At 36.6% G+C, this 14,461-nt stretch overlaps 1 protein-coding gene across 4 annotated transcripts in view; it reads left to right on the top strand.

Annotated features, from left to right (window-relative positions):
• Positions 1 to 14,461, top strand: part of Dgkb (diacylglycerol kinase beta) — a 590,490-nt gene that overhangs the window by 180,011 nt on the left and 396,018 nt on the right. For all 4 annotated transcript variants that reach the window (XM_050158720.1, XM_050158722.1, XM_050158719.1 and 1 more), the window contains exon 12: positions 6,606 to 6,704. In XM_050158720.1, coding sequence (XP_050014677.1) covers positions 6,606 to 6,704 — 99 coding nt within the window. The remainder of the gene's footprint in view (positions 1 to 6,605; positions 6,705 to 14,461) is intronic.

The raw sequence follows: 14,461 nt of genomic DNA on the forward strand, positions 1-14,461 counted from the left end.
ACTTCCTCTTCCGCCCAGAATTCTATTCTGTTTACTCCTCCCATCTATGTTCCAAGCTGAGGCCAAGCAGTTGGTTTATTATAACTTAACCAATGAAATCAACAAATTGATATATGACACTCCCACATCATTATATAGAGATAGCCACGCCTCAGCCAAACCCACCAGAACCCACTCTCCTGCCATCAGGAACTCCTGAAGGCCTCGTGCTCAGAACAGCTGTGGGCACTCAGATCAGGGGATTACAAGAAATTCAGGATCTGGGGTCTCACTGCTCCCAACATTGGCATGTTTATATGGTTTTCACATATGGTCCCACAGAGTTCTAGAAGTTCCCAAGAAAGTAATCAGAAACCACAAGTGAAAAGTGGGCAAAGTGAAGGGGTTCATTTCTATTTGGGCATCGTTGCTTCTTGGAAAATCCAAGCCATTCTCCCAAGCACATTGATTTCCTGTAGGTACATTGTGAATTGGGCCCCAGAAGGTTTTGATAATTAAGGTCTTTTGTGAGAAGTTCTAGACTCTATCATGTTTACTGTCCAAGAACATTGGAATAAAATCTTTGGAATAAAAACAGTTATCAGATGATCCCACTATCTGTTTAATTTCTGAAATGTAGTGTAAACAAACTTTTCTCTTTTTTTTTTGAATGTTTATTAGCCTCGAGGGGTGTTTTGTTGTTCTTGTTTGCTTTACACAGAATAGCATATTGGGCTTTTCATTCTTAACAATCTTTCTTTAACAGAATAAACAGCAGAGGCCACTGGAATATTTACACAGGTTTTTGTTTTTTGTTTTTTTGGTAGAGCTATAAGGTTCTTCCCAAACCTTCATGTTTAACTGTATTCTTAAATACACACACACACACACACACGCACACACACACACACACACATAGACAAAGAACAGTGAGGAAAACAGGTTGACTTACATTTCAAATGTAGTGAGTCTCCACTCATTTGCCAATGTCTCTGAGAAATTTCAGAAATTTAATTTTCAACAACAGTAAGAAAACTTTAATTAATTAATTTATCTTGTGGTTAGCTGACAGAATATGTATTTAGTATTTTTCATAGCTTTCCTTGAGATACTTTATGAAAATTTCAAGCATCACTAATTTTCATGTCAAGGTCATAGACCTGCATTCTCAAGAGCAACACTCAACTTTTACCCGGCCACTTGGGCTGCTGATCACAGCACGGGCATCTCCTCACTGTGGTAGCTAAAAGCTAGTTTTTCCTTGTCCTTCACATTATCTTCTTCATAGAGCCTGCTGCTAAGCCCTCACATTTCTTCCTTAAAATATCTCTCCCATATCTGAGATTTTTGACTTCACATTCCCAACCTTAGCGCAAGCTCTCAGCACATCCCAACTAGATCAGAGTAAGACTCTCTTGGCTCATTTCCCTGACAGAAGGTACTTCTCTGATGTAGGCTTCTTTACCACCACCAGAAAAATCTTTTGAAACTACTAGTTTGCTATACTACGCCCTCTTCAGCAATGTATAATAATTCCATGATAATACATGCAGCCTCCCCACCACTTACCTCATTTTGACTTTGAGTCCCACAAAGCTCAGACTTAAGTTTCACTTTCCTGCCCTACTGACTCCCCAATTAGAGCTGGGTTTCTGCGGAGAAACCCCTGGGAAGGCCGTGGTTAATTCCACCTCTTTTTTCATGCTTCTCGTTCCTTGGACTGCACTATCTTAAATGCCTGCTAGGAACCAACTTTAGTTCTGTATTTCACTTGATTTTTTTTTGATGATAATATTTTCTTCTTCACATTTTTTAAACTTTATTTATAAATGAAAACCTGGAAAATTCTCCAGTCATTTCATTTCTTCAGGCTCACATTGGTGAGCTTCTATTTGCCTCCTGTGCTACAGGTTGATGGCCCACATTGTTCTCTAGTCATTGGAGGTTCTTGATAGAGGGTGGAGTTTTGAGGAATTGCTCAGATTCACCAGAACTCCTAATACGCTGGTCTTCTTAGTGTTAGATACTGAGTTTCAAATGCACTTCCTCTTGGAATTTTGTTTCAAAATATTTTGCAATTGTGAAATTGTATCTGATAGTTTAGTAAAGTTTGAAAGATCAATGACCAAGGTTCCCATCTACATTTCTCAGTCAGTGAAACCTCACTGTGTTTGATACTGTGTTGCAGCCTACCATCTTGTAGGTGTACATCTAAGTTCAAAGAATGGAGTTTTATGTCTTTTACAGCTCCTTGCTTAGCAAGGAAAATCAGTAAAGGCCTGGGGGGGGGGAAACAGTGAAAATCTATATCTCCTTCATAAGCAAGTATTTTCTGTGCTTTCAGCTTCAGGCCTTTGAGCCAGGAAAATACGCACCTCTGTATCTTTGCTTATGTCCTGATGCTGTTCAGAGCCCATTTCCAAGCCCGTCACATCTGCTGAAAACGTTCTTGTTATGGTGTTTACTCTGCTTGCTGAACTGTTGTTGGTTGAGCCCCTTGTCAGGCGGGAATCACTAAGATGTGAGGTTGATACGATTACTTGAGATTAATAAGAAAAATTCCCATTTTATACATTCAAATGTCTAGCAATATAAGGAATTACTTTTAACGAGAAGACTGAGCTCTTGATTTGTAAGTTTTCCAAAACATAGGAAGTTTTTTTTCTTTAGCAAATGCCATCATTCAGGAAGTACCTCAAATTTTTAAAATATTGATGTTATGGGGAAGTGTTAACTAACCAATAAAGTTCCTCAAGTTAGGCCACTGAGTTTTTGTTCATAAGGACTAACTTCCTTCTTTTTTGAATCTCTAGATTCTAATAGATATTTTTCCTTCTTTTCTTCCCTTTATCCATTATCCACTTCTCTCATAGCTCAACTCCACTCCAAAACACACACACGCACACACCACACCACATACACACACACACTGCACACGCAGTCACACTCAAACTCCTTCTTATCCAAACTTGAGACAGATTTTTCTAATAAACATAGATCTGGCTCTAAATTAGGTGCTACTGTGAGCTGTCAGATTCTGAAATTATTTCCAAGTGTTTAACTCAAGTCCAAGAAAAGCTGGTTCACATTATATGACTTTCCTAGATGTAAGCCTGTATCTGTTATCCTGTAAGAGAGTTTCTGAGCACATTTAAAAGAAAAACTTTATTTTTTTGTCTCATCTTTAAAAAGTAGACAAAGATAGTTGGAGACCACATATTTGAAAGCGTTTTTAAGGTGGAAACTATTCTCTTTAGAAATGTCCCTCAAGGGGCAGGATGCATCTGTGCTCTGGTTCATTCATAACCTCATGGAAGACCTGAGGGTCTCTTCTCTTGCTTTCTTTTGGCCCGTGTCCTTGAAGACAGTCAACAATCCTTGGCATCTTACTGATACTGGGTCTCTTTCGTACATTCTGACCCATGAAATAACATGGCAGCAAGTTCTAATTTGATCGTACAACACAGGTAATTTTCAATTAAAGGGATCTGTTTCTTATATTCTGGAGGTTAAGGACTTCCAGAATGAGGGATATGTAATATTAAAAAACTTTTCTGATTCATAACTTGACAGATGTCATTATATGTCAAGACAAGATGAATATTTGCTATTCAACTTTCTTCTGTTTTATTGTAAGGTTGCTAATCCTTTCACACTCCCATCTAGTTCAAATTAGTTCTCTAAGGGTCTGTCTCAAAATATTGTCCACCTATGAATTTAGAGATGTCTCCTAATATATGAATTGTCAACACTGTGTTTAAGAAACAGCACCAATGCCAGAAACTTGCTTTTGTTGGTGATAGATAGTAACAACCTTCCCTTTGTGTTTCTTCTGAAAAAACATATACACTCTTGCTCAGAGAAAACACAGTGTTACCAGTAACCTAAAGAAAATTTTGATTGAATTCTACTATATTTTGTTGATACCTGTATTTTTAGTAGACTCTTTTTGTTTAGAGAATTTTAGCTTTACAAGAAACATAGCTCATTTTTTTTATTTGCTAACCTTTGTTTCCAGCTCTTTCTTGGTTTGCTTTCCTAGTTTCTGTTTTGTCGCCAGAGGAGCCAGGTACATTTCTGGGCAAGGGGACGCATCAGTGCCATCTGCTACACAATTTGACTCTCAGCTCGTAAAAATAATCAGTGCTTTTATATGTTGTCCCCAGCTTTGACCTTTCCCTCTATAAACAATATCATGCAATGAACATCCATTAGAATGTATTTTCAAGATGTCTGTTTATAGTTTTCTTTAAAACATAAGGTATTCCAGTGCATTGTTAGCTAACACAGAATTCTTTCTTAAGAAAAGTTCCTGTTAGTACACATTTCTACATTGCTGACAGGTAAGATACTTATTGAGTTATGGATCTGCCACGTGATGATGCTTTAAAACTGCTCTAAGTTGCCCAGAAAAAAAAATCAGAACAATAGGACATTGTAGCAGTTAAACTTGAAAATACCATAGAGGGTTAGTTAGGTCTATAAGGGCAGTATCCCAAGGGAGCTATTGGCAGCTGTACCCTTGCTCATCCTCGACTGCTTATCTATTGATTATTTCTAAGTTCTTAGGTGTTTTTTTTTCCATTTAAGACTTAATATAAAATTTGAGCACTAATTATTTGATTTACATTTTATATTGGAAACACATAAGATGCAAGGGCAAGGGAGTTGAGACTCAAATGATGCCTGTGAGTGGTGCTCCTTTTTCACGTGAATATGTGTCATTTTAGAGTATCACAAAGAGGAAGACTCCAATGCAGTCTCATCAAGCACACAGGAGGATTGCCTTATCAGAATGTTCGAGCTTTTGACCCTCAATTTTAAGTTTTTTTCCCCACATTATCAGAGAGTAAAATTTTCATCTAAGGATCCAGAGGAGCCTTAAGACATAGGATCTGCTTGGGGATTTTCATAGTGTCTGTATTTCCATATAGAGCTCCTATAACAAAATGCCATAAGCTAGGTGGTTTAAGACAACGTACATCTGTTTTCTTATCACCCGATAGACAATAATTCTGATGTAACAATGTCAGCCAGGCCATAAGCCCACGGCAGGATTTGGGGAAGATTCTTTTGTTGTCTCCTAGTTTCTAATGCTTTCTGGAAGTCTGTGGTGTAGCTTCCTAAAGACAGCCTGGCTTCTCATATGTAGGCTTCCCACCATGCTGGTATCTCCTGGTCCAGAGTCCTTCTCCCTAGAAGGCCTCCTATCAATGAATCTGGCCCAGACAAATCCAGCCTGAGCATGTCTTAGCTAGTATATATTAACATAAACTCTATATGCAAAATAGTTTCACATTCATTGGTATCAGGAGTTAAGATTTTGACTTTTATACATTATTCAGAGCTGATCCCATTCACGTCCCACATGAAAGCCAGTTACCAGTGCATCCAAATATCGAGGAACTTATTTATTTTATGAGAATAATTTCCAATAAACTACCAATATATTTTAGATTTAATTTAAGGAAGCCGCGTTTTTATTGCCCAAACGGAGTATGGGTTTACTGAACACAGGGATTCAGTTGCTTCTTTGTTTTTAGTGCCTCTTATCTCTTGGCAAAGGTCAGCAGCGCCTAAGAAGATACTTGCCCCACCTTTCTATAGAGCCATTCATGTGCTACTGTGAGAAAGAGATGCTGAATGCAGATGGATGTGTAGAGATATTTTATTTCCTATAATACAGCCTAATGGGCACTAATCACGGTACAACCACTTGAACTCTGTTTTAGAACATAGACCAGAAGGAATCCTCCTCCAGTGTAGCATCCAGCACCAACCGTGGACCAACAATGAGCCTACACTCAGAGGCTGATTAACCGCTTATGGGAAAAGTTAATACAACTAAGGGTAAAAGGAGTGGCCTTCTGAAAAGAGTTGCCAAACTAAAAATCGCTGTGGTACTATTAAAAATATATAACTTTCTTGATGTATGAATATTTTATGCTAAATTTATATAAAATGGTAAAGAAAGAAAATTCTAAATATGTTTGAACAAGAATTATTTTTTATCAAATCTTTGACGGATCAAACCATCATGATGATTTAAAAAGGTCACTACTTAATTTATTATGTTACATAAAAAACTTGAAATTAAACTATGATCAGAGTTGATAAAAGTATCAGTGAAGGTTCATACATATTGTAAAATAAATATCACATTATATGATTACATGCTAACTGAATGCCGTTCTGGTAAATACAATATAAAGACACACTTTTATAATCATAATCATCTTCTTTTATTTATATCCTGCTCCTACTGAGATGAATCTCAGGTTACATTTACATATTGAATTACAAAGTTAAAACTAATGATGGGATCAATTATGCCCCATACTGAGCTGTGCACTTTGGAATGACTTTGAGAAAGCAGGAGGGTCAAAAAGAAAAAAAAATGCATCCACAGTGCACAGTGGTTTCAAGATTATGCTGAAAGATAAGCAGGGATCACTGGAACAGTCAGTAATTTGTGTTTGTCAAAGAAAGCGAGATCGTTAGGTATAAATTTTGCAGTAAATTTTTGAGCCTCTTTGTTTGTACAATCTTGCAATACATTTTTGATGTATTATTGTATCTATGTTACAATTCGCTCTTGATATTATTATCCCTTTCTCCTTTCCTAGCTGCACAATAAATGTGCTTCTCATCTGAAGCCTGAATGTGACTGTGGACCTTTGAAGGACCATATTTTACCACCCACCACCATCTGTCCAGTGGTATTGGTGAGTTTGTTCCTATCGTTTGCATGTCACTTGTGGGTATTGTGAATATATCTATATTCAGTGTAGCAATAAGTATTTCTGGATATAATTTTTTCATTAGTTAAGGCAAACCTGTCAGTCTTACCCACATTATCCCTCCTAGCAGAAACCTCTGCTCCTGGCTTTCTCTTGGTGTACAAACACGGTGGGGTCAAGCATGCTCAAACTGAAGCTGACGTGACAGCTGTCTCTTAGTCATGCTGGACATACCAGAAATTATATGGGCAGAACACTTCTACATTTTACATATTTTATAGACCTGGCTTCCCAGAATAATGAAGTTATTCTTGTGGGCATTTTGGCAAGGAATGCACATTCTTTGTCTACACTGTTGAAGTTTCTCCTTTAGGTCAGAGACTACCTGAAGTGATGACACAGATCTTGAGATACGTTACACTTTCTCACTGTTTTTTTAATATTAAAAATAAATTATACTACCTGCTCATTAATAACCTAATTAAGTAAATAAAGAAATGAAAAAATGAAGAACATTCTGAGAAGATTCTTAATAAGGATAAAAACAGACATTCAAAGATAATATTCACAATTTTCAGAATCTGAAATTGTTTCTAAACGGAAAGCCATTTCAGAAAACAAAATACTTTACATAACACACAGCTCATTTTCAAAAAAACACAGGAACTAAATGGCTGGAACTTTGGTTTTATATAACAAAAATACAACAACTAAGAAATATTAGACAAATACTTTTGTAAAGGTCAACTGAGAAATTAATCAAATTACTCAATTCTCACCCACTTATGATTCATTTTGCTATTATCTGCAAAATACTGATGGTGTTTTAAATACCTTTACTTACAAAATCATTAGGAACTCTTTGTCAAATTACTAAAAGAAAAAAAAATATCCTCATATTGCAGAAGACAGTATTAACTAATTTCAGTTTCTTCTGTCAATATATTTGTTGAACATATGTAACAAATGCAGTTATTTATAAATATTGATTCATAAATACTTTAGATTTTAAGTTAATTTACTGTTATCTTTATCTTATAGGGAGATTGTAGAATTTATACAATATTTTTCTTTTCTTTAAAAATATTGTAATTTTCCTGACTTAAATTCATCTTTGACATCAGGTTTTAATTCCCACAGAAAGCCTGATTTGTTTTTCTGTCATCAAAATTCGGGTGGGATACCCAGCTCAGCGAGGGCTGTTTGGGCCAGGCTGGGTCACAGAATGTCAATCATGAGGCCCAGTCTTATTTTTCAATCATTCCTTTCTTTGGGAAACCAACGGTTTAGAAACATGTGTTACATGGATATTCCTGCCTTCTAATAATCTAGGAAAAGATTTTTATTTCTCTATTTGGATACTTTTGATTCTGAAAAGTTATTTTCTATCATCAGATATTTGTAAGGTGCTTATCATGATTTGTATCTCAACATTTGTCATTGAATCATTACACCACGGTCTGTTCTGAAACATGTTCCTCTCAGTGGAAAGCTTTTATCTACCTTTAAGTGACTTCTATTATGCCTCATCCAGTCCTTGATTTTTCTTGGAACTCTTCCTTTGTCATCATTCCAGGGGTTGTGATGTCACGTTGCCTAATATTGGTTTGTGTTTGGCGTCTTGTGTCAATGTTTTACACATTTATTATTCTTCCTAGTGAGATCCTACATCTCTGGATGATTTTTATTTCTGTGTAGACCATAACCTGGAAGTTCCATCCTGTATTCACACCAACACATCTAGTATATTATTATTATCTTGTATAGTAGCACCAGTGCCTGTTTACTGAGTTCACATACTATGACAGATGCTGTGTTAAAAGTATTAATTCATTCAGCAAGCATCTCTCGAGTTCCAAAGAATATTTTAGTGTAGAACCAGAGAGAAAAGAAGAAAACCACACCATTGCCTTCATATATCAGCTGGAGGAAATCATGGTGAAGTGTAGCACAAATATGTAGTTAATTTGGACCCCGGTTGTACTAAAGCACATGGGAGCAGAGTGATGGTTACTAAGAGCTGGAGGAAGGAGAACAAGGTTGTTCTGGCTAGTTATATGTCAACTTGACCCAAGCTAGAGTCACTGGAGAAGAAAGAGCCCCAATTAGAAATACTTCTCTATAGGATAAAGCTGTGGGCAGGCCCATAGGGCCCTTTCTTAATTAGTGATTGATGTGGGAGGGCCCAGGCCATTGTGGGTGGAGCCACCCATTGGCTGGTGATCCTGGGCTTATAGGAAAGCAGGCTGGGTAAGCTATATGGAACAAACCAGTAAACACCAACCTTCCATGGCCTCTACATCAGTCTTGCCTCCAAGTCTTGGCCCTGTTTGAGTTCTTTTCTTGACTTCACTTAATGATGCATTATGATACGTGAGTAGAAACCAAATAAATACTTTTCTTCCATCCACGTTGTTATTCATGGTTCCCTCATACTAATAGTTGCCCTGATTAGGAAAAGGGCTGTTGTCCAAAAACAGGAGAAATTCCAATGGCGCAGTAGTTGTCAGTTTAGAAGCATAATTTGAAGCAAGATAGCTATAAATAATAGCGCTGTCCAGGACACTGAAAAATTGCAAACAGACTAGATTTCAAGTGTTTTTACCACAAAGCCTAGAAGGATAGGTTGATTGTCACTAGTGTTGATGTAATCCAAGAATAAAAACACAGCAAAGTCATTATTTGCCTTTACTTAGGATTCATAAATCATGACTTTTCCTTCCAGTCCAGTAGAATGAAGGTCCTCACTCAAGTACACAGTGGTATTTCTTGTAAGAACAAGTAACACAATGATAGAAGAATAAAATATTAGCCACTATCATATTTTAAAATAAGCACCAAAATAGAGAAACATTTCTCTTTGTATTGACAGAGGCAGACTATTTTTATTTTTCTAGAGAAAGGAGTCTTTTGGAATTTATTTACTTCCTTGAGGTTTTGCTTTGCTCATAGGAACTTACCATGAACAACTCCAATTTTTGTATCTGGTCTGGACTTTTGGGATTAGTCAACAATATTAGTACAACATAATATTCTCCAATATATTTTATTGAGTAATATTGAAATGTTATTTTGAGTATCTTATATACCCAATAAAATGCATATGGTATTTTTAATGCAAATAATAGAATAAAATCACAGAGAATAATTTCTAAATCTATATACAAGAAGGAGTGAACTGAAGAAAGGGATATGAATAAGACACCACATGGCTTACTGGGGAGAGAGCTTAATAAAGTCTAGTAAGGACATAATCTCTGAGGTAGGAGATGCTGGACATATCAGAAGGACAATGAACGGTATTAATAACTGGACCAGAGTGTGAGGAGAAACAATAGTACAACTGAACGACATTTTATACTGTGCACGACAGTTACAATATTGTATGTTAGTTACATTTTAATCTGAATCACATGAGAATTCTTCAGAAGACTTTTTCCTAGATAAAGAGTGATATAATTTATCATTTTCAGTAAAAATCTGTCTGCTGTGATGGGACAAAGATACAGAATTTACATATTTGGAGACAGGGAGCGAGATCCTTGCTTGTCTCCAAATGGAGATGGAGTAAGACCAATAAGAAGTCTGAAGATTGACTAGAAATTAAATGTGAAGTCACCCAGTAAGATGAAAATTAAATGCATCAAACACACACAGTATAACTACCAAGGAGTGAGAGGCAACCTCTCTATTAACGTCACTTAGAACATGGGTAGGAACCTAGAGTGAACGTGATTCTCTAGACAAGACTTCCATCGTATTATTTTCTAGGTTCATTCCAATTCCAAGAGCAGGATAGTCACGGTTCAGCATAAATGATACTGCCACATTATTCCATATGAGGTGAACAGAGAGAATCGGGGAGCTAGAAATGTCTGCACAGCAACCATTATACAGAAACAATAACCTTGGTTAAGGAGAGAAATGAGAGAAGGGTAATTGGAGGCGGTCACGGACTGGATAATCTTAGAACAGGCTTAATGGTATGCAGAAACAATGATGAAGGAGAGAGAAATAGAGATTATTTTTTTTAAGATTTATTTATTTATTATGTATACAACATTCTGCCTCCATGTATGCCCACACACCAGAAGAGGGCGCTAGATCTAATTACAGATGGTTGTGGACCACCATGTGGTTGCTGGGAATTGAACTCAGGACCCCTGGAAGAGCAGCCAGTGCTCTTAACCTCTGAGCCATCTCTCCAGCCCAGAAATAGAGATTATTAAAGAGTACAGTTATTAGTAATGAGAAGTACAAACTTATTTGAAACTCACAGTGAGCCCGTAATGTAAAGATACTAATTGTTCTAAGTTTATACACAAGTAAATAGAGGAATGAGAGATATAAGGATGGCATAGGAGCAAAACTCAAACTGCGTGGAATCAGTTTCTCTTTCTTCCACCAGATCCCAGTTCAGGCCCCTGTTTGTTTTATCTCCGCCACTGGATCCTCTATGGGGCAACATTCACAAGTTCCCAATTTAAGTCTTATCTTGCATTCCTCACCATAAATTGCAAGTTAATCACTGAGTCTGCTATTGTAACATTCATAATCTTGTTTCTTCATATCCCAAGGATCTCTGACAATTTTCCCCCTTGGGATTGTCTAGCCTAGTGACATTCTTACAGAACTCATTCTTTTTCCTATGTCTCTAAGGTGCTTTCTGTGTCTGCATTATAAAATACAAGTATGAAATATTTCTTTCATGTATAAATTAATTGAACTTTATTTGAATTCCAAGGTCTCTTCCAAGGTCAACAAAGTTCTTACCTGCATCAACCCACCCAGTCTCTTTTAACCCACATTAGACCTTGGAAATCAAGGACAATTGAACTACATGTAATTCTCAAAGTATTACTGTTCTCTCAACCTTCTGCAGTCTTGTATATGATAATAAATCAGGTGAAATTACTTCACCTTAGATTCCTCCTACCTTGCTAAACTAGAATTAAAGGTCATTTTTGTATAATGGAGTAAATACATTAAATATTACTCCCATTAACGTTTTAAAGGTCCGTGTTTTAAACAAAATAATGTTCTGCTTAGAATATTTGTTAAACTGTTCAAACTAGTGGTCACTGAAATTTTTCTAACTTAGGATCCGCATGACTGTCCCAGGAATGAATCTATACTGTTATACATAGTTTTAATATTTATTTAAAGAAAAGCAGTAGCCCTCACATAAAATGAAAATGAACTAGGTGTTTTTGTTACTGTTGCATTCTTTAGTTGAAGTTTCATTCCTTGTAACCTCTATTAATTGGTTTTGGAGATAGTATTTACCATGATGACCAGAGATTTTGATTAGTTATTACAAAATGACCATTCACGTCATCTTTATCAAACCATACAAAACGTAAAAGGAGAAATTAAGCTACTAGTACTATACTATTATTCCTTAGCTATTTTGTTGAAAACAGCTTTATTGAAGTATGATGCATAGGCCATCACATTTGCCCTTTTAAAGGGCACATTCAATAATGTCCAGTGTACTGAGAGGTATGCACCACCATTGCTCATCTTGTGACATTGAATATGCCTGTTTTGGTCCTATTTTCATTTCTTTTTGACATGCACCTATAAATGCAAGAGTTGCACTGTGATAGAGATGTTGTTTAGCATTAGTATTTTTCTTCAGAAATGTCATCCCACATTCTTGCCCCAACTGAAACTGTCAGTGTTTTCCACTGCAGCTGTTCTGGTGACTGGACAGTCTCCTATCATATGTAAGATTCTGTTGGCTTCTTCCATGTTAGTGCTGGAAGAATATTGTTAGCTGGAAGTCAAGAGTCTTCTCTACTGGAACTGTAAAACGAGTCATGGCCAAGAATGTGGAGAACCTTTTTCTAGGAGTGGTTTCATGTTAATACAGGAAGAAGATTTTTAGCTTGAAGTCAAGAGTTTTCCCTGCTGGAACTGTAGAATCAGTCATGGCCGAGAACGTGGAGAACCTTTTTTTCAGGAGTGTTATAAGCAAGGCAGCGGAAGAAGGAGATGCAGTGAGTTCATAGGTAACAGGTCACCCGGTGATATTTTTGCAAAAGAAGAGATTTGAAAGACTAAGACTTAAACAAGCATTTGAAATAAATATGTATATGGGTTATCTATAAATATTTGTAAGAAGGCATTCTCTTATCACTCATCAGGAAAATGCATGATACAAATCATAGAATTATAACCCACACCTGCCTGCAATGTACAACAAGTTAAAAGCTTGCTCCTCCACTGCAGGGGGAAGCGTGACTGGACCTACCACTCTGGACCCCACACCATGAGTGTTACCCACCGGAGTCCTGACACTCACTGCTTCATTAGATCAGATTAGTTAACAATATTTCTCCCAACTTCTCTTGAAAAAAAATGCGATAGTTCATGAAAACTGATTTAAAATATGCCAACCATTAGAAGATGAGTCATTTATATCATCTGTTACTATAAGGATTGCACTAGAATTTTAAAACTAAGTTTAAAACTTTTATTATAAAATAACAAATATTCGTTAAACTCTAAAAAGACATAAATTTTAGGTCTTTAAATCAGTAAAGTAAAAGAACCATATGATAAATAACTTCTTTGGTACTTAGATCGTTTCCTTACATTTCTGTAAGTTTCATGCCAAGTGGCATGCTACCTTAATATTTAAGTCAATATAATTAAATATATTTTCACACCTTGTGAATTATGAGAAATGGCTATATAATTTCTTTAATCGAGCGCATCTGAAGTGCGCAATGTTTGTGGCTGCCTCCTTTTCTATTCCATATTCCTTATTTTCATGAAAGTGACCCTTTAGTGGGACTTCCTCAGAAAGAACACACTCTTCTGACTTCTAACCTCCAGTACAAAGTGTCAGTGCCCCATCCTGTTTTGTGCTATGAACAGATGTAACTGACAGAGATTTAGTTCTCCTGTACTACAAACACATTGGTAACAATAGACACCTTGTATTGACAGAAATAATGAACCTTAAATTCTACGTTATCTCATCTCCATTTAAACTTTGACATTCCACTGGGAGGTGTAATCGAAGCAGCATCTATCAACAAGAAGAGATTGCTTGTTAAAGAATTGATATATTAAGTATTTTGTCTCCTTTCAGGCTATTAAGGCATTCTTTCCGGGATAATTTCATGTCATAGTATCTTATTAAGTTTTGGTAATGGAGTTTATTCTAATGCCAATAAGATAAATAGCAAAACTTCTTAGATCACAGAAAGAGAAATAAAATTATTTTGGAAATTTGTATCTATGAATATTCTTCAGCTTTGAGTCAAATGGTCTCGATTCCACCTCTCTTTCCTCTCCACTGTTAAGTCTGTAATGTGGCCAATTATGGTGTTACTGCAGCAGCTCTCTACGTAGTCCTACGTATAACACCCTCAGAGAACCATATGCCGTATTAACTTCTCCTCTTCCGATCGCTCTTACTCTTCCACAATTTTAAGAATTCTAAATTATACATTGTAAATATGGTGATTACATCTTAAATAGCAGAGGGTATGTGACGCCTTCCCTGGAGCATGTGTTAAACTAAGTCACTCCTCCCCAGAATGTCAGAAGGTCTGTTAGGGAATGAATATGATCTGCGAGTCTTCTTCACAGCTCAGCTATTATGGGATCCTTTTGCGTCTACCTATCACTTACCTCGCGCAAGTGAGAATTAATAACGACAAGCCCAATGCTGAGCATCAGCCAATGATAGGAGGAGGTATACATCCGAATCACCTACAGTTCTGAGA

This window comes from Alexandromys fortis, unplaced genomic scaffold, assembly GCF_014885135.2.
Source record: "Alexandromys fortis isolate MF-2015 unplaced genomic scaffold, M_Fortis_MF-2015_v1.1 scaffold_101, whole genome shotgun sequence".
Classification (NCBI taxonomy): Eukaryota; Metazoa; Chordata; class Mammalia; order Rodentia; family Cricetidae; genus Alexandromys; species Alexandromys fortis.